This window comes from Artemia franciscana, chromosome 19 (assembly GCF_032884065.1).
Source record: "Artemia franciscana chromosome 19, ASM3288406v1, whole genome shotgun sequence".
Taxonomy (NCBI): Eukaryota; Metazoa; Arthropoda; class Branchiopoda; order Anostraca; family Artemiidae; genus Artemia; species Artemia franciscana.
Window position 1 is genome coordinate 1,223,780 of NC_088881.1, and position 21,844 is coordinate 1,245,623.

The 21,844-nt window shown below is 36.2% G+C and overlaps 1 protein-coding gene across 2 annotated transcripts in view; it reads right to left on the reverse strand.

Moving 5' to 3' along the window:
• The window catches only part of LOC136039147 (cytohesin-1-like), a 168,004-nt gene extending 147,498 nt beyond the window's left edge, over positions 1-20,506 (reverse strand). Inside the window, exon 1 of one of the 2 annotated variants that reach the window (XM_065722635.1) lies at positions 20,341-20,506. In XM_065722635.1, coding sequence (XP_065578707.1) covers positions 20,341-20,377 — 37 coding nt within the window. In that variant the 5' untranslated portion in view covers positions 20,378-20,506. Of the gene's footprint in view, positions 1-1,524; positions 2,432-20,340 lie in introns of those variants that run through there. The other variant, XM_065722634.1, reaches the window with a different exon arrangement.
• Positions 20,507-21,844: the final 1,338 nt, after the last annotated feature.

A 21,844-nucleotide genomic window follows, 5' to 3' on the forward strand; every position in this document is an offset into this window, starting at 1 on the left:
ACTTAAAGCGGTGAGATTAGGATGAAACTGGATGGGAAGAAGAAAAAACTTGTCTAAGATACGTGACTGACATAACCGGACCGGATCTGCTCTCTTTGGTGGAATTGGGGGGGGGGTAATTTTGAAAATTGAGGTATTTGTAACTTACGAAAGGGTGACGAGATCTTAATGAAATTTGATATTTAGAAGGATCTTGTGCTTTAAAGTTCTTATTTAAATTCCGACCAGATCCTGTGACGTTGGGGGGAGTTGGAGGGGGAAACCGGAATTCTTGGAAAACGTTAAAATTGGGGTATTTTTATCTTACGAATATATAATCGGATCTTAATGAAATTTGATTTTTAGAAAGAATTCATGTCTCAGAGCTCTTATTTCAAATCCCGACCAGACCGTTTGACATTGGGGGGAGTTGGAGGGGGAAATCTTGGAAAAACACTTGAAGTGTAGGAATCGGGATGAAGCTTGGTGGATAGAATAAAAAAATGGCCTTGATACGTGATTGACAGAATCGTACTGTATTCGCTCTCTTTGGGGGAGTTGGGGGGAGGGGTTCAGTGATTTGGAGAGTTTGGTGCTTCTAGACGTGCTAGGACGATGAAAATTGATAGGCGTGTCAGGGAGCTGCACAATTTGACTTGATAAATTCGTTTTCCCAGATTCGACCATCTGGGGGGCTAAAGGGAGAGGAAAAATTAGAAAAAATTAGGTATTTATAACTTACGAGTGGGTGATCGGATCTTAATGAATTTTGATATTTAGAAGGACATCGTGACTCAGAGCTCTTATTTTAAATCCTGACCGGCATTAAGCCTCTTATTTTCCTTTTTAAATCAATCTATTGATTCATAGAATTTTGTTAGAGCTCATACCATATGATCTCTTGGCTCTTAGCTCTTCTCGCCTCGTCACAAGTGCCATGTGAGCTCTTAGCTCTTGTTTTTTGTTACTAGTTGCTTTTCCTCTGCCTTTAGTTCTGAAAATGTGATTCCTGTTATTTGAGTAGAATTTTGAGCCATATAAAAGTTTTTTTTTTTCAAAATTTAGGAAATGTATTTGCATGTCTTTAAAACCTTATAAAATGGAATTGTGCAAAGTTATGAAGCTGAAAACAACTTGTTGTACTTCAATTAAGCAGAAGATCTATTTTGCAAGGTTTCGCTTTTATAACACACATATTTTTAAAGGTCATCAAAGGTCAAAGCCCTCTAGAGGGAGAAGGAGTGGAGGTAGTTGCTTCAAAATACCTTCCCAGGACATAGTTTAGTCTGTGGATTCATCCCTGAAAGTTTCATTTTCCTAACCTAAACCTCTTTCTGAGATAGCAAGAAGTCAATTAACTAGAATTTTACTGATTAAAGTGAAATGGTATTAGGAATGACATGTATCTCGGAAATTTTTTAAGATTTTTTCCGAATTTCATAGTGTTTCCTTATGAGGGTATGTCTTAAAAACCTTCTTTTTATATTTCTTAATCCTTTTCCTTATATCCAAAATGTTCTTCCGACAAAAAAAAGAATGACTTACATTTATTTATCAGGTTTTCCAGTTCTTCTCTATTTGGAGAGCGCATAACACGAGAAAGTCTATTATCCAAACTCATGTTTTCACCACAGTTCAAATCATTATTATTTAACATTACAAATTCAAACTGAGTTCACAGCTATATAATCCTATTTAGACAAGATTGCACCAATGACAAACTAGAACAATCCTTGAGATACAATTTCAGAAACAGGACTGCGCTTTTGATTTCATTTCATTCAAACTTTCCCTAACCTTATACTAAATGATCCAATAATAAGTGTAAAACGATGCCTGGCAGAAGGTGTAGCACACGAGTATATTCTGAATCTTTTTCATAATGAAATGGGGACGACACCCCCCAAACTGCACACCACCTGCCAAATTATACTTCCTGATTTGATCATAGCACTAACCAAAAATAAATTGTTCAATGGTCGACAAAAAATGCTCACAGGAAAGCTTAAGCAATAGTTTAAATCGTTATGTACACCTAAGCCACTTCAATTGTGGATAGTTTGTGCAAATTTAACAGTATGGCACACTCGTTAAGCTTTAAATTTTCAATTTGGTTGCAATCGAGAATATTATATCAACTTCGACTACTCTGAAACAACGTCGAACTGTCTTCGCCTGCCAGTACCTCCAAAAATTCCTCGTTTTGACACTAACAGGCCGCAAAAGTAAATCTTGTGGATTGAAATCGCTTTCCAACTCTCACGGAGGAAACAGCAGATATTAAAGAGCACCTCAACATGTAAGCCACTTCAAATATAAAATCCTGTATATATTGTATCAATATCCAATACTGAATACGAAACAACCTGTGCAGAACCAGTATTCAAACACTACTTAAATTCTACAAACTTTTTCCTCTACTCTTACTACAACGCAAAGTGAGCACCGACAGTGACTGGTTGGAACAGCACAGGTCTTGCGGAGCGAAAAGTAAACGCCTTCCCAATTTCCCCAGAGGGCGCAACATTTTACAGGTATCGATGATGAGGCATTTAAAAGGATTCGAATTATTTTTGCTGTCTCTCCTCAAAATCCAGAGTTTTAAACTTATTAACGGGTTCTGCGGCAGGTGATAAGGGTTGTGTCCGAGTTGTTTTTGGTCCGTAGATATTTAATGTAAACCGGATATTAAGTCCAAAAACAGACTTTTCAGCATGGAATAGAGAAAATGGTTCTGCCAAAAAAACTAAATCGACCCATTTTAGCAGCAGAATTTGCAAATGCCTGGTTCCTGAAACTATTGGAAAAAAATATTTGCAAATATTTACGGTATATTCCAAAAGCAAGACGAAATATTTACAATCTTAAAGCTAGTACAGATGATTTAAAAGAAAAAAACTTTTTTCAGGAGTAGGCCTATACCAGACTACCCCTGAAAATGTTAGAACATCCTGTATCCCAAGCATCAATAACAAAAGCTTTTCTTCACTAAATTTCGTACACACGCAGGATTTTTTCCGGGAGGCAATGGTAATTTTTTCGGGGGGGGGGGGGCAATAATAAAAGATATTTAATTTGATAATCTGAATGAGAATTGCCCCAAAAAAATTAAGGGTACCAAGGTCTCATCTCCAGTGTATGTCCCTGACATTATTAAATTAAAATAAACAAGTTTTTTTTAATGAAAGTAAGGAGCGACATTAAAACTTAAAACGAAGAGAAATTACTCCGTATATGAAAGGGGCTTTTCCTCTTCAACGCCTCCCTCTTTACGCCAAAGTTTGACTCTTTCTCTTAACTCTACTTCTTAAAAATGTAAAAAACTTTAGCGTAAAGAGCTAAAGCGCCAATCCACTTACTTTCTAACAGCTTTCAACTTTCTGACACTATCATATAAACTGCGTCACTTGATGGCTAGTCTACGGTCGTTTTTATGCTTCCGGACAGCATTTTTTTTTTGGGGGGGGGGGAGGATGACAAATCGGGTCGCATGGCACCGTAAAAATAGGTGAGTCATAGAAAAAATGCTAGGAAAAATAAAAAAAATGGACTTCGCAGAGTTGAGCACAGACACAAAACCCTCCCTCCATCGTATACATGCCTCAAACCAGGTAGTTTACTTCCTTCCATTTGACGAAAGGACTAGGCTTCAAAGAAAATCATACCCGCCCTTCATACGAAGATGTTAACAATTTGACTGTCGGTAACAAATAGCTAATATATTTTATAAAATATGAGAATTGGACATATGAAAAAAATTCAATGTCCCCCAGTAAGAGACTATTTCTCCTTTTCAAATAAGAGAGTAGGATTTGGTTACATATTGATAACATTTTATGCCAATTCATCTGATACTGAAATATTCAGTCCTAACGATAGACCTCCTATGTCCCTGACATAGAAGGGATAGGCAATTTACCACTTGAGTCACATTAAAAAATCGGCATTTTCATGGATCCCATTGGTTAAATCCAGTTGGCTGGGATGCGTCGAGAATTTACTTTCCTACTTGTTGGATAACGATCTTATTCAACATTATAGAAGGGGCCAAGATGGTAAAACATTTTCCAGGGGAGGTCCGATGTTTCAAAAAATGTGCTTAGATGTCCAAACATTCATATATTTGATTCCATATGCAGCGCGGCAAATACGCCTTTGCGGGTGCATGAATATGATAATTTATTCCTCAACATCTGGAACCTACTTCGGACTTCTTAGCTATCCATGCTAAGATATCTCAAATTAAAATACCATACAGAATTATCCATTAAATCTTAGAAGTTTTACCATTTACCACCAATAATGGGGTAAAGTTCAAATGTCATTTACTTTGTTTAAGGCGAAAACTTCAAACACACGGTAACAATAGATCCCCTAAGATTATTTTGCACAACTAGGGGATACTGCAGTATCTTTCATAGGTGTACCAAAATTTTCTCCTCCGATTGGGCTCAACCCTGCTCCCTATGCCCCTAGTCATTTTTGCCCCCAATCCCGTGACCATTATTACGTATGTGCCGCCAGTCCTACCATCTGGTAAGCGCAAAGCGTCATTATCCGTGTAGTCCCTAGTAGTACCTATGCTAAATAATATGAAAAAAACTTCGTTTTCTTAAAGAGTTAAAGAGGCTGCGTCCCAAAGTCGAACCTTAAAACGTACAGGAATTAGAAGCCCCCAAACCCCCAGCTTTTAAAGACTCTTTTGTACAGGTTTTTTTTTGTGGGGGGGGCTTCATTGTTACTAATTACTAGTTTCGGCGCAATGGTTCTCCTGTCCTCTTGTGTTTAACATTTTTCGAAGTTATTCCATTATTCATTCATTTCAATTTTTTGTTAATTAAAAGAGGGCCTTTCCGAAGCCAAGAGCGGGGGGTTAGCAAAAAAACAAAAAACCTGTACAAAAGAGTCTTTAAAAGCTGGGGGTTTGGGGGGCGGCAGCCCCCCAACTGCCTCTTCTAATTCCTGTACGTTTTAAGGTTCGACTTTGGGACGCAGCCTCTTTAACTCTTTAAGAAAACGAAGTTTTTTTCATATTATTTCTGTACGTTTTTCTACAATCCATGGTGGATGTAATTTAATAATTCCTGTACTCCTCGTACAGGAATTAGGAGAGGAACTTGGGTGGCTGCCGCCCCCCCCCCCGCTTTTAAATCATTGTATAAAATAGAAAAAAAATAGATAGAATGACCGAAATGTTTCTTTTGCTCATAAGAAGCTAATATTCTGTTATCTCTCAATTGATAAGCTGTCCAGGTGTTATCAAAATTATACACTTTTATTTTGATGTTGTGAAAAAAAACCGCCCGTAAGGGACTTGAACCCTTGACCCGAGGATTAAAAGTCCCACGCTCTACCGACTGAGCTAATCACTTGCATATGTGTAAATATAACTTCTCAATAACTTTTAAAATTTCAAATTAACATGGGCTCTTATGGAAATGAAATGCGTTAATTAAGTAGCTAATGCGTGGTTTCTGGAAAACAGGGAAGGAGTTATCGGATCGAGCTGAAATTTCGCGAATAAGCTCCTGGGCCGTAGGGGACCTTAACTTGTGAATTTTCAGCCCGATCGGACAACGTTAAAAGGGGGGGGGGGGGTCAAAACTTTCGGGGGGGTTAAGATTTTCCTACGAAACTTTCCAGGAAAATTACTCGGAGAATTCCGCATCGAATGAGTCTTCGTACACCCAGATCCGATGTCGGCTGTGACCTGTAGGCGTCTAGAAAAAAAAAAATGAATTTTAAGTGGCTATGCGTGGTTTCTGGAAAACAGGGAAGGAGTTATCGGATCGAGCTGAAATTTCGCGGATAAGCTCCTGGGCCCTAGGGGACCTTAACTTGTGAATTTCAGCCCGATCGGACAACGTTAAAGGGGGGCTGGGGTTGACGGGTCGAAACTTTCGGCCAGATTTTCCCCATGAAGGAAAAGTTGGAGGGGGATGAAATTTGGCAGGTTTCTTAGTTGGAGCTCGGGCTACAAAATGCATCCCTCCCCATCCTCTGTGACCACTGGAACCGAAGATCGCTTAACATTGTCGTGGGTCGCCTCTTTATAGAGGCACGAGTGTGCCTCCTTGAAATGCTTTTTCCAGAGCGAAAACTAAATTACAAAGAAAATGGCGAGTTAATTTTTGGAAATAGTTTAAGGAACAGCAAATAAGACAACTTAATTTCAAAGTGGATTCGACAGATAGGTTTATAATAGCTGATCCGATTATTACCTTTTCATAATACCCCAGGAAAAGTATACATTAGCTACACTAGTGCTTCTTTTGTGACCTATAGACCCTTTAGGTCACAAGACTATGATCACAAAAGAATATAGCGTTTGCAGCAGAGAAGTTCTCTATTTAGGGGGTCCAACTTATCCCCCAAGAAAACTGCCCCGTTGAAAATTCGCCCCGCATATAAAATTGTGCAGCAACAAAGAAAGTATAACAAATAAAGAAAAAAGTAATAAAGTAATAAAGAAAAAAACGAATTTTGAATAATCAATCAATAAATCAATTTATTCCATCAATAAAATCACAACAAAAAACCACTTCAACACAAATTCCCCTGCAAGACTCTATTGATTGAGATTCAGCATATCACGAATCTACCTTTGTTCCAAATATAGGCTGAATATGTGGTGCAGAATATCCTATAATATATATTTTTACATTTTTTATTTTATTTCTTTTTTCTTGTTTCTGTTAAAACCTTTTCCCCTAATCTATTTGAAACTTACAGCAGTAAGTCCTTGAGCTAAACGGACTAATGCACAGAAAATTATTCAAAGGACCGGTCCCTCTGAAATTGGTCACTCCCCTAACAACTAGCAAAGGGGACCTAAAAAAAAGGGCCCAGTTGTTTCGATTAGCCCAAAAACTAATATGAAACTTGGGCTAAGGTGACGAAAATAAACAAAAATATTGCTTCCCCACAAATTGCGACCCAAAAAAAGGCCAGAAAATAGACAAAACACTCAGGTCCACCCACTTTATATAGAAAGGGCTCTTAGAAACTTAGGATTGCCTTACCCTTATAGGATAACAACGCAGAAACATGAAAAAGAATTTAAATAAATAAAAATGTGAAAATAAATCAAACAGTTCGTGGTAACAAACTGTAAGTAAGGAGGGAGCCGGCTCAATAGTAACTGAAACTTTAAAAACGTAATTTCGATAGGCTACCAATAGATACATCTAAAAAATCTGATTTTTGTGCTGATTTTACCCATCAAAAGTTACGAGCCTGAGAAAATTTGCCTTATTTCTGAAAAAAGAGAAAACACTCCCTAAAAGGCACAGAATCTAAATAAAAACCACACCATCAGATTCAGCGTATCAGAGAACCTAGCTGTAGAGGTTTCAAGCTCCTATCTGCACAAATGTGGAATTTTGTACTTTTTGCCAGAAGAAAGATCATGGACGCGTGTTTATTTGTTGTTTTTTTTTTTTTTTCAGGGGTGATAGTATCGACTCAGTGGTCCTAGAATTTTGCGAGAGGGCTCATTCGAATAGAAATTATAAGTTCTTGTGCCAGTTTAAAGTGACCAAAAAATTAGAGGGCAACTAGGCCCCCTCCCACGCTCATTCTTTCCCAAAGTCACTGGATCAAAATTTTTAGATTCTCATTTTGTTCCACATAGTTGAAAAATCTAATAACTACGTCTTTGAGGACGAACTAATTCCCCACAGTCCCCGGGGGAAGGGCTGCAAGTTATGAACTTTGCCCATTGTTTACATATAGTATTGATTATTGGGAAGTATAAAGACGTTTTCGGGGGGATTTTTTCTGGTGGGGAGTCAGGGGGTAGGGTTACGTGGGAGGATCTTTCCATGGAGGAATTTTTCATGGCGGAAGAGAATTTTCCATGAAAGGGGCGCTGGATTTCCCAAAATTATTTAAAAAACAATCCGAAATTAAACAAAAAAACAAGTTTTTCAACTGAAAGTAAGGAGTAATATTTAAATTTAAAACGAACAGAAATTATTGCGTATATGATGGGGTTTGTCCCCTCGTCAATGCCTCGCTCTTTTCGTTTAAGTATTTCCAGTAATTTCAAAACAGCTATTTATTCTAATTAAACGGCCTTTGTCATTCAGGGGTTCTTAAAGAATTGGAACAAAATTTAAACTTTAGCGTAAAGAGCTAGGTATTGACGATGGCCTAAACCCCCTCATATTACATATATGAGGAAGTTTGCCCCTCCTCAATACCTTGCTCTTTATGCTAGAGTTTGAATTTCGTTACATAATGGCCGATATAAGCAATAATTTGTTTGTGTTATTTTTCGGCCAATCTTAGCATTTAATTTTACCCTAAGTAGCTTCATAACTTTAATTTTTATGTGATCATAAACCAAAAATATTGTATATCTTCGGCTTGTGATTGTTATTAAATAAAAAAAAGTTTTTTTCCAAATAAAGTATATTTTTTAGCAAGACGGAAACCTACTGATTGTAAACAATGATTGCACGCTTGTCTTCAGGTACCCAGCGCATAACACCACTTGATTGTTTCATGCTAGTGATTGGCTAGGATTTACGGATTCTTAGTAGCTTTGCTACACAACGTACATTAGAGAGGAAATCTGCTTACATTTATTTTCAACATAGTTCCTGTCTAAACTGTTGCTTCAGTTCAAGTATTAGAGAGATCTCTAAAATATCATATGCTTTAAGTAAATATTATTAACGTGGCCTTAATATAGCATATTAAAAAGAAAACATCTTAATCCTGAACAATATGAGTAAATACAAAAAAAAACTAAACTGCTTTACTAAAAAAAAATTCTACCGTAAAAATTAGCATTTGAAAGGTATTATTCTAAATTGGTTGAATAGGCCGATCAAGTCATTCCATTTCGTCTGAGTAATGTTAAGCTTATATTAAACATTGGTTTTTAAATCTGCCCCTTATTCATGTCCCAATGGCCTTTCAGCAGCCCCCTAGGTACACGTCACTGCTAATAACGATAAATACGAGTTATCATAGTTATGGCTCTAGCTCACAACAGGGGCGTCGTTTCGAAGGGATGCAAGGAGGGGCAGTTGTTTCCCCGATAATTTTGAGAAAAATATTATATAGCCCACGCCTTGACTATCCGGATACTGACCCCTCTTGTCTCCCCTCTCCCCCAATAAAAATGGTGTAGCTACGGTCCTGGCCCACGGATATTCTAATGAGGAGCTTTTTTCGGTTGGCTACTATTTTCAGGGAGTTTCGGGCTCTTCTTCAAAATTTCCAAATTTCATTTTCGCCATTAAAATTACTTCTAAGTTAAAGAGATAGGCTACAAATCTGTTCAGATTGTCAAAATTACTATGAAGTTTAACGGACCTGAATGACAGATGGAATTTGCGAATTTCTTTCGACTAAATAGTTCATTTGGAAACTCATTATTTTCGTTTTTTAGTTTGTATATAGTGAGGTTTAGTGAGGTTAGTTGGCTACAGCCACCTCTGCAACCATAACACAATAATGGGACAATTAAAGAATATTCAAAAGAATAACAGAAAGAATAATAATGATTTTTATCTCAGATTTTCCAGCGCATCAATTACTCGATGGTATGTTGCTAGTCTTTATAATTATCTTTTCTTTTACTGTTTTAACGATGGACAATTTAGAACTAGTTCAAAAATGAGTTTTGGTAATAACCTTATTATTGCACATAGCAGAAGATTGCCTGATGGATTTTTTACAAATGCCTTGCCCGAAAGATGTAATTTTAATCGAAAAAAAAAACATACAATCTAAACACGCAATGAATAGTTTAAATTAAAATACTTCGACTGGAATTATAGGTTTTGTTTTAATATGGCTCGCTGTCAATTTTTACTGCATCAATCAAGGTCCGAGTCTAGAAAGTATAGAAACATCAACCCCCAGCTTAAAATAAGCATTTTTCTTAAATTTATCGAAGCCTAAACCCTGGACTGGCCGGGCAAAGATTTTTAAGGGATTGTTTCAATAAAGATGCAAAAAAACATTATTTCCAAAATCTGGAGGAGCATATTTTTCAGAAGCTAGTGGGACAATTTACGCAAAATATTTTTAGAAGTGACCTTGGAGCTGCAGTTTCTCTATCTGTATGATAAATCTAAAAAAAATGTGACCTTAGCATGAGTTAATAAATCTAGTATGATAAATCTAAAAAAAACATGATATGATTGACAATGATTGGGAAAAAATTAATCCTGACCCAGGCTTTTCTAACCTACTAAAAGCCATTAATTTTTTTTCTTTTATTGCACAAAACTGATGTTAAAAAAAATTGAATAATCAACAGCGAGGTTATCGACTTTCCTCCGCCTGGTGTGCATCTTGGAGCGCCATGTGTTTCACATAGATCCGCCACGCTTGACACGGTTCCGCCACCCTTGGCAAAGCCCCCAAAACCCTTGGCACAATCCTGTTACAAATAGCAAACGCCACCTGGTGTATGTGATTTCAGAGAGGGAGTAACCCCTCGATCGTTCATAAATCTTGATATTTTTTTTCAACAGGTTTGAGTTTGGTATGATTGAGGCATAACTCAAAATAAGTGTGATGACAGACAGAGGTCGAAATAAGGTTAACGTTTGACTATCTATTCATCAAGAAAATACCGCTTGACAAAAAAAATTAAAAGATTGATTTCTGTCCAACAAAAAGGGCAAAATTTTACATAGCGTTGCTACATATAGTGGTGAAGGGACATTTCTGAGGTGCGAGGTCAAGACCGTATTCAAGAGAGGGGTCAGGGGGTTTCAACTCCTCACCCCCCAAAAAATGTCTGTCTGACTCGTAGAAACTTAATAAAAATGCTTAAACACATATGTCATGCGTTTGTAAAGTTTTCTCCCCCCCCCCACTCCGAGCAAAATCTTGGATACTACCCATTGCGAGATGCACTAGCTTTCCTCCCATGTAAGTGCTAAAAGGTCTATTGTAATATACTCTTTAATTTTGTAGAAATTATTCACAAACCGTATAAATTAAAATTAATAGTTGCTTTGTATTTAAAACAAAGAAGTAATTTACGACTCGTCTTCATTTTACGCAATCAAAGGTTAAATTTCATCCGGTGTCACAGACCTTAAAAATCATTTTTCGAAGAAGGCCATCCAATAAAGTAATAAGGACAGAACTATTATTTCTAAAATTTCCCGTGGCGGTTGTGGTTGAATTTTATTCTATCATTGCTACGCACAATTAATTACATTACACGTAGGCTTTTATAAACAGATACAACATATATATACCCATAACCAGGTGCGTATCCAGGGTTTTTTTCGGAGGAGGTATTTTTTCGGTGGATGAAGGATACAAACAAAACTTTAAAAAGTGCATCAAAAATGTGTTTACATGCATGTTTGTTATATTTTTACTAATAAGACAAAAAATTTCGTGGGAGGGGGGTTCAAACTCAATGCTCCTAACCTTTGAACACGGCATTGAATAAAACATATATATACTATATGTACTATAACACATAAAGTGTAATATAGAAGACGACGAGGGGGGATGAGCAGATATCTAAACCCTGCCATAGCAAATTCAAGAATTGTGGTAAAAACCAGCTTTTTGGACAAGTAATGGCGAATTTAAAATTTATCCCAAGTTGCAATCCCTCAAGTTCGACTCTGGTTACTGTTCAGTTATCTAAAGTCCAAGGTAGATTGTGAAAAATACAGTTTTTTCCCTTTTGGTCGAATTAACATCCTCATTTTTAAATATATTCAAACACATCCTAACTAATTGACCACAAAAGTAAAAGCAAACAGACAGAAAGGTAACATTTCCCGGTACTTCTGTATTATCCCGAATACACTCAAGAAGTGAAGTTCGGTTAATCAGAACGAAATATACCAAAATATGACGAAAATATAATACTTTAGTATCAAAATTATGGAAACCACGACAAAGAATTATAAAAAGCAGGCCAACCAGAACGCATTATATTAAATACCTAACTAACTCTCTATATATAAATATTTAATTCAACTATACCTGCATCGTAGTTTTTCTCATTGAGACTAAATGAATTATAACCGAATGGGAGAGAAAAGCCGGTTTTACTCAGACTAAACAGAGCTAACTTTTTGAGTGTATTTGGGATAATGCACAAATACCCATTTCCTCCACCTAATGGCCAGCATAATATAATCAAAACCAACAGTTTATTCCCTCCATGTACATACACATGGAAGGGGGCCTCTAGCCTTGTCAACATTCCCGAAATCAATACATTTTAGGAATACTCTGATAATATTTTTCTATATTTTCCTACTAATTATATCAGCGCTTTTTTTCGAACGTACCCCACCCCTGAATATTGGGCAGCCTCCAAAATAAACTCCTGCGTGGGTCCGTTACCCTGTTTGTCAATATTCCTCGAAGCTTTTTTTTTTTTTTTTTTTTTTTTTTTTTACGGAGCTAAACGTTGTACAGGAAAGTAGCATAACCAGGAATACTCTAGAAATCATGCTATTTTAGATACAAAACCTCGGTTGGATCATAGCTGCTACATTTAAAAGTTGATGTTGAAATTTTGAAAAAAAAAAAATTAATTTGGGAATTTCCCAACCTTTTCGACTGGTTTTTTGCCCAAAGAAAAATAGCAACAAAAAAAACATGGCTGTGTGATGTATGATACAGTGGTACGTTAAATACTTGTGACGTTTTTGATTAATGGCTAAGCTGGACACGTACGTAAATTGGGGGGGGGGTCTCTAAATTTGAAAAATATTTTTGTTGGTATTCTCATTAAAAAACACCTATCTTAGTGTTTTCATCGAAAAACACACTTTCTGGTATTTCAATTGAACAAAAAAATCGATAAAATAACAAGGTTATCCCTCTAGACTTACGGATGCAGGGGTAAAATTATTTAATTACGCACAAAGTGTGCGTGACAACGTATACTACATTTTTTTCAAAGAATCCTGAGTTGTGTTTTCAGGCACCGGGTTTGGAGCGTGTTTTGAGTGGGTTCAATAAAAAAAAATTTTAGGTTCTCCGTGTTCAACCGAGTAAAACTTTAAAGCGTTTTCATCTTACGGGTTCCAAGCGTACTGGACACGGGTTCCTCAAAATTGTAATGCGCCAGAATATCATGGTTGAACATAAGTTCTGAAAAGGCATTCGCCCGTGTTGAACACGGCACTCAAAATGGTAATCCGCACAACCCGTGTTGGATGGGGTTGGCCTGAAAACAATGCTCTGAATATCGACTGGTTTCAGAGTATAGCAAATCCAACATTTCGCAAGAAGACCAACTGTGACAAATGTCATAGTGACCCGCCGACGTTCTAAGAATGGATATCCGCAGTAGCAAATACAAAAACAGGAATCCCGACTCAGGATAGATCTAGAAATGCCATCTGACGCACCTAGCAGAACCATTTGCAGTACCTCCACGTCCCCCTTTCAGGCGAAATGGGAATATATCGTCGCAACAGCACATCAGAGGAACTTCCGTCAACTCCTTCTTGTTGCTGAGTTCTTCCATAGGCAAAGGCGGAGCTGAAGTTCTGAGGTAAGAATAGTACATTATCACACAAACAACAAAGCCACAGAAAAATTTTCGGATTCAAATCCCAGGAGGTCTGGATAACTAGGAGGTACTCCAATTTCCAAAATTAGCACCCGAAAGCTTTTGACATCCGTGAAATATTCACAGGTAAAAATAGTTTCCTGTCTTTAATTTAGTTCAATTATTACACCTCATTTGCTGAAATATCAATATCCATTTGTCATAGAGAACACTTAGACAAATGGACCGTTGAAATTGTTCAATCTGATAAAGAAAAGGACAACAGAATAAACACGGTTGTTTTTATAGAAAACATCAAGAGAAAAAAGAATTTGCTTAATACCAAAATGTCAGTGGGGGACGGGTCCTAAACCAAAAATATATTTTCAAACCCAAAATTTTTTCAGATTCTAACATTTTCTGGGTTGGGTCTTTTTTTCAAAACTTAGGATAAATCGGCCATTTTCCTTTTGTACAAATTTATCGTTTTACTAGAGTAATTTAAAGATTGTAGAAGGATGACAATAGATATTTCAGATTTGGTTATTCAAGAAGAAAAAAATTGTCTTAGAAAACTGAACAGCGAAAAACAATTCGCTTGGCCATGCAATAAAGGACACATAAACTGTTGGCATTTCATATGTTATCGCATATCTTAAGACCCATTCACAAGGAGATTTTACAAACATCGAGGTCTAAGCCCCTCAATTTTTTGGCTAAATTTTCTGATTGGCTAAAAAAAAAAAAAAAAAAAAAAAAAAAAAAAAAAAAAAAAAAAAAAAAAAAAAAAAAAAAAAATTCTGATTGGCTCAAGTTGATGGAGAGCTGACTTCCCGTCACCTGATGGACATCACGGAACGCCGCGTATGCCGCACAGTTCCACAACCCTCGGCAAAATTGCAAGACGCTTGGCACATTCGCCACGTTTGGCACGTGCTATCTGGTGTACACGATTTCTGAGAGAGAGCGACCCCTCGGCTCAACTTTGCGCAAGCTAAATCCCTCTATTAGTAGAATTACATTGTAAATAGGCCTTAAACTAACACCAACTACGGGCAATAATAAGCAAATTGTAAATAAAAAATGAGTGAATTAAATATTTTTAGCGTCAAATTGGTTCTTTTCTTGCTATACGTTGGATACAAAGGTTTAGCGGAGGGAAGAAAAATCGTTTTCTGGGTTTTGGGATGAAGATTCCTTCTTGGACTTGGACGACGACAAACGGAACAACCGTCCTGGCTTATTTTCCGGCAAAACTGATCAGGAGGACACTAATCATTTCGAAAGTAATTTAGAAATCGTTCGATTTACTAATGAATTATTTTTTAGACTGTACTGGCTATTCATGACAAAATTAAAAAAAATTGCGGAGAAGAAAAAACGCAGATAATTGCAGTCAGAAAAAAAGAAACGATAAATGTGCACGGATATCGATCAATACATTCGACCAATGCAGTACCTTCAATGCACAAAATAAATAAAGAGTAAAAACAACACATGGATTAAAGTCCTAAGGACAAAATAAAACATAACAAACCTCAATTGCTAATTTAGCAAAAAAATAACTGCTGCAACCATATATATGAAAATTTTAAGTTCTACTTCCCAGACAAACAAAAAGGAGACAACGGCAGTAATATTAAACAAGATCATTCTGAAGCAAGGCTGTATCCCGGACAGGGGGGTGTCCCCTACTCCAAGATTGTTTGCTCCTGCCTAGACTCTGAAAAAAAATATTTTTCAGGTATTTTCATTGAAAAACGGCTTTTCGGCACTTCCATTGAAAAAAAACTTACCCCCCTCCCGTGAATTGGCGCCACAATTACTGAAACCTCACTGCAACACCAAGCCGGCTGAGGCCAACACAGCTACGCACGTTTTTTCTCCATCCCAATCTGTTCAAAGCCTCCCTCTTTACACCCTCCCAAGAAGTTCCCATTTCCCTAAGTCTGTATTTCCTCATCCTGCCGTATTCGGGGACTAACTTCTTTTTGTTTAGTCCTAAAAAGTTAGCCGAGAAGGACGAACTTTGGCATTCTGTCACCCTTCATCCCCAGGACGTATTCTAGCCATCTCAACCTTTCTCTTATTATATTTCTACAAAGCGGGATTAGTCCAAAAAAAATTTTACACTATTTGAGATGCAGTCAGTCAGTCGGGCACCCAAAATAGTCTTTAGACAATTTCTCTGGAAAACATCTAGCAAATCCCCCTCTGTTTTTCGGAGCGCCCATGCTTCAGAACCATGCTTGACCACCGTCATCACCGTCGCTTCCAATATTCTAATCTTGTTCACCACTGCTGCTATGGTATACTGGGGAGGCATATTTGGAAGCTTTATTGTTCCGACAGCACACAAGAAAGAAAATAGAAGAGAAAAAAAAAATTCAAGAAAGCAGACGAGTAGAGAGATTTTGAAACAAAAGATGGAACAAAACCTGTCAGACCCGAATAATCCTATTCAATGTGTGCCAATGTGATGTACCCCATCAGAAATATTATACTTCAATTGAGCATCCTATTGTTAAACTGCACAATTTTCAAAGAAAATATCTGATTACATAACGGGAAAAGAGTTATTCTGCACATAGAAATTCGCAAATCTTACCAACAATAGCATGATAATGTTTTAAGGCCTGGGAATTTTAGCTATTGCTTTATAGCCTAGTTGAGAGCCAATAACAAAGATTTTAAAGACGAAAACGTCGATTGTAAGCCAAAATTATTGAAATGATTACAGTTTTACACATTCTCTCCAAATATTCTCCGGATATTCTTACCGATATATGGGAAGAAACGTTTATCATTCCTGGTACTTGTCGGTAATTGGAAACACATTCAAGAATTACGCTTAGGTTACATCTCAGAAAACCGGTTTCACAGCTACAAAAACATGTGATGGATGATACAATGCATTGAACTTAGAATGCACTGGACTTGTATAATTTGGCCTATATATTTGTAAATTAGAGGTGGGAGGGGTAGGTTACGTTAGGCTGGCTTTTCATAATTTTGTTACTCAAGTATTATTTTATCATCATGTTTTGTTATTTTTCATTAGTATTAATAAAAAAAAAGTTTTTTTTTAACTGAAAGTAAGGAGTGACATTAAAACTTAAAACGAACAGAAATTACCCCGTATATGAAAGGGGCTGTTCCCTCTTCAACGCCTTGCTCTTTGCGCTAAAGTTTGACTTTTTCTCTCAATTCTACTTTTTAAAACAGTAAAAACTTTAGCGTAAAGAGCAGGGCGTTGAAGAGGGAACAGCCCCTTTCATATACGGGGTAATTTCTGTTTATTTTAAGTTTTAATGTCGCTACTTACTTTCAGTAAAAAAAAAAAATTTCATTATTTAATATCTGAACTTTTTTTAGTTAATCCATGTTTTGATTTCGGCTCTCCGCTGATGAATAATTAAAGCGAAATTTGCATATTTGTTTATTTGGCTAAATGGCTTTCCAATAATTTTGATCGAGTGATTTTGAGAAAAAAGGAGGGGGAGGAGGCACAGTTGCCCTCCAATTTTTGGGTACTTAAAAAGGCAACTAGAACTTTTAGTTTTTTACGAACGTTTTCATTAGTAAAAGATATACGTAACTTACGAATTAGCTTACGTAACAAACTTCTATATTCGTATGTTTTTATTACGTATATGAGAGGGTTCGCCCACTCGTCAATACCTCGCTCTTTACACTAAAGCTTAAATTTTGTCCCCTGAATCACAAAGGAACTAAAATACTGTAATCACAAAGGAAATTACTAAAAACACTGTAGGGTAAAGAGTGAGGTATTAAGAGGAGGTGAACCCCTTATATGCGTAATATTTCTGTTGGTTTTAAGTTTTAATGCTACTCCTTACTTCCAGTTGAAAATTTTTTCATATTTGTTTTGTCATTGTTTTTTTAAATAATTGTAGGAAATGCTGCGCCCCCTTTATGGGGCGCAGCATTTCCCCCATGAAAAATCCCTCCATGGAAAGTTTCCCCCACATAACCCCCTCTTCTCAACCCCCCTCCCAACCAAAAAATCCCCCTGAAAACGTCTATACACTTCCCAATAACCATTACTATATGCAAACACATGTCAAAATTTGGAACTTGCAGCCCCTTCCACGGGAACTGTGGGGGAGTAAGAGCTACGCACGACGTTTTGTTACCTCCTTTATACTTTAGACATAATTGTCCTTAATTCATATTAAATAAAAAAAACAAGTTTTTTCAACTGAAAGTAAGGAGCGACATTAAAACTTAAAACGAACAGAAATTACTTCGTATATGAAAGGGGCTGCTTCCTCATCAACGCCCCGCTCTTTACGCTAAAGTTTGACTCTTTCTCTCAACTCTTCTTTTTAAAACAGTAAAAAACTTTAACGTAAAGAGCGGGGCGTTGATGAGGAAGCAGCCCCTTTCATATACGAAGTAATTTCTGTTCGTTTTAAGTTTTAATGTCGCTCCTTACTTTCAGTTGAAAAAACTTGTCTTTTATTTCATTTCTGAATGTTTTTGAATCAATACATGTTTTGATTTTGGCTCTCCGCAGAGGAATTTGCATATTTTTTTTTTTTGGCTAAATGGCTTTCTCAAAATTTTGATCGAATGATTTTGAGAAAAAAAGAGCGGGGAGGAAGCCTAGTTGCCATCCAATTTTTTGTTTAATTAAAAAGGCAACTAGAACTTTTAATTTTTTACGAATCTTTTTATTAGTAAAAGATATACATAACTTATAAATTAGCTTACGTAAAGAATTTTTTATTCTCATGTTTTTATTACACATATGAGAGGGTTCACCCCCTCGTCAGTACCTCTCTCTTTACACCAAATCTTAAATTTTGTCCCAATTCGTTAAGAATGACCCCTGAATCACAAAAGCCGTAGAATAAATAGTTGACATTACTAAAAATACTTTAGAATAAAGAGCGAGGTATTAGGAGGAAGTGAGCCCCTCGTATGGGTAATAATTTCTGTTCATTTTAAGTTTTAATGCTGCTCCTTACTTCCAGCTGAAAAAACTTTTTCATATTTATTTTTTCATTGTTTTTTTTTAAATAATGCTAGTAAATCCTCCCGAAAACGCCTGTACACTTCCCGATAACCATTACTATATGTAAGCACTGGTCAAAGTTTGTAACTTGTAGCCCCTCCCACGGGGACTGTGGAGGAGTAAGTCGTCTCCAAAGACATAGTTATAAGGTTTTTCGACTACGTTGAATAAAATGGCTATCTCAGAATTTCGATCCGTTGACTTTGGGAAAATATTTAGCGTGGGAGGGGGCCTAGGTGACCTCCAATTTTTTTAGTCACTTGAAAAGGCCACTAGAACTTTTCATTTCCGCTATAATGAGCCCTCTCGCAACATTCTAGGACAACTGGGTCGATACGATCACCCCTGGGGAAAAAAAAAAAACAAAAAAAAACAACTAACAAATAAACACGCATCCGTGATCTGCCTTCTGGCAAAAATACAAAATTCCACATTTTTGTAGATAGGAGCTTGAAACTTCTACAGTAGGGTTCTCTGATACGCTGAATCTGATGGTGTAATTTTCGTTAAGATTCTATGACTTTTAGGGGGTGTTTCCCCCTATTTTCTGAAAAAAATGCAAATTTTCTCAGGCTCGTAGCTTTTGATGCGTAAGACTAAACTTGATGAAACTTTTATATTTAAAATCAGCATTAAAATGCGATTCTTTTGATGTAGCTATTGGTATCAAAATTCCATTTTTTAGAGTTTTGGTTTCTATTGAGCCGGGTCGCTCCTTACTACAGTTCGTTACCACGAACTGTTTGAAAAGATGGTAGAGCAATGTCTGTGGGAACCAAATGGAGCCACAGTAGAAACATGCCTTATCAAGCACTACCAATAGAGAGGCACGCTCAACAAAATCAGGGGAAAATTTCTTCGGGGGGAAATCACTTAATTTCTTTTTATAGGAATTATGGTGTGAAATGATATGTTTTCTATGTGAACCTATTTCTAAAATAGTGACAATATTTGTTTGATTTTAATAAAAAGGCAAAGATTGTGCTTCTTGACTATCCATCTGGGGCATGCGCAGCTATTGGTGCATGCGCAGTTGATGGGGAGGAGGAGCATGTACAGCTGTTGGCCTCGGGCGGCTTGGTGCTGCCGTGAGTTGTTAGTAGTAGCAGCAATAGTAATGGCAATAAGAATACCTAGAAAACTTTATACTAAGAAAAAATTAATCGTAATGTTTCTAAAGCTTTAAGATTCAGCAAAATAATCTGGCTGCTTCACCAATCAAAATCTTGACTCTCCCCACTTCAATGTTGAATTTTTCACCAGATGTTGTTGAATTTGAATTTTGACAATGTTGAATTTTGACAATGTTGAATTTTGACAGACGTTTCTGTCAACCAAGAGCAGAATGATTTTTTTTTGTCAATGGCTGACATTTATGTCAACGGATTAATGTCAAAATAAATCCTAATAGAGAACATAGATACTATGTTATGTCCGCTGGACTTATACGTCAAACAAGGCTCTCATGTTTTCATAAAATTCAAATGTTAAAAAAAAGGAAAACATATATATATATATATATATATATATATATAATATATATATATATATATATATATATATAAGATAAACATCAGATTTAGCAACTAATATATTCAATAAAAGTAACTAGTGTACGATAAATACAATTGATCATGTCAGCATGCAGGGGAGGGGGGCTAAGACGATACCCCGTTATTTTTTAGGACCATCTCATCACTAGAAAAAAGATATATGAAAATTCCGCAACAAAAACACATTTTTTGGGTGTTTTTTTTTATGAAAAAAAAAACTTTTTCATCCAATACGTTGAACCGAGAGAAAAGGAACTTACCACTCAAGTTAAAGAAATAAGTTTCAGTATCCATCATCACTTCCTACTCAGTTGTTGAGCATGAACAAATTGAAGGGGACAAAAGTGACACCTTGAGAGCTTTCTCTACGCTATCTCCAACAGTCATACATCTTGATTTTTAGAACCTAGAAAACATCACTATTTCAGATTTTTAATAACACATACTTACAAACTTATTTTTTTCGTCTTTTGACCCCCCTTATTTAATGCCTGGACTTCTGTGCACTAATGTAAACTAATAATGTAAACAGACAATATCAACAGGAACAATATTATTTAAACAATTAAATTATGATACACCACAAAAAAAAACAACAGATATAAGCAACAGGTCATTTAGAAATTACTGTTCTAGAATTACTAGAATTACTCTTTATTTTCTTTTTTTTTTTCTAGAATTACTGTTTTAGAAATTACAGGTCATTTACTCGCAGTCTTTTTTCCTTTTTTTCTAGGCTAATATTGGTCCTTACAAACTTCGAGCAGTAAAAGGAGTCTCATTTCTGATAAGGTATGGTCTTTCCCCCTCATTCAACGACTGGACTTCTGTGCACTAATAAGTTACTTAAAGTTGTTCAGCACCATCTGGCAGTTGCCCTGTCTGTTCGATACTCTCTGTTTGCTTGGTGGGTTTGTAGTCAGTTGATCTTTAAGTTATGTTGACCACTCGGCAAATGCGTTGAATTTTTTGTTCTGTTTCTCCCAGGACTTGTCAACTCAACTCGGACTTGTCAACTATTTATTACAATAAATAACCGGGTCAAACTCAAAACGTGCAGAAATTAACGTGAGAAGGGCTAAAAACCCATTTGTGGAAAAAGTTGCTCATTTTGTGGAAAAAGTTTCTATCATTGATTGCTCATAAAGATCTTGGATTGAGTGAGAATATACACAAAAGGGTAGAGTAGCCAGGGTACAAGAGACTTTTTCGTAGTAAAAAAAAGGATTGGAAAAAATAGGAAAATGAGTCGGAGAACTCTGATCATAGAATATTGGAAACCACGGTATTGAAAGCGATCAAGTGTTGCTCTGATACATGGAAACTTGGAAAGGCTGAAGATTGGTTAATTGTTTCCTGAAGCAATTGTCAAAAGGATTTTTTAGGTATTAGCTTGGCAGACCATATATAATGAAAAGAGAAATCACCAATGCAACAGCACAAAAACATAAAAAAAAATAAAGAATAATAAAACAATAAAACAAGTTATTTTTATTATGTTATTTATATGTTTTATTTATTTGATTATTTAATGGTAATTTGTACAAGCAAATCGTTGGAATTATAGTATTATTTATATGTTTTATTTATTGTATTATTTGATGGTAATCTGTACAAGCAAATCGCTTGTAAACAATCGCTATTAACAATTTTGTTAAAAAAAAAAATTGCATATGTGCCATCTCACCAATAATTAACAATATCAGGTTAAAAACCTGGACCAGGGTAAAGGTCTGTCGAGGAGAAAACTAAAAAAAAAATTCA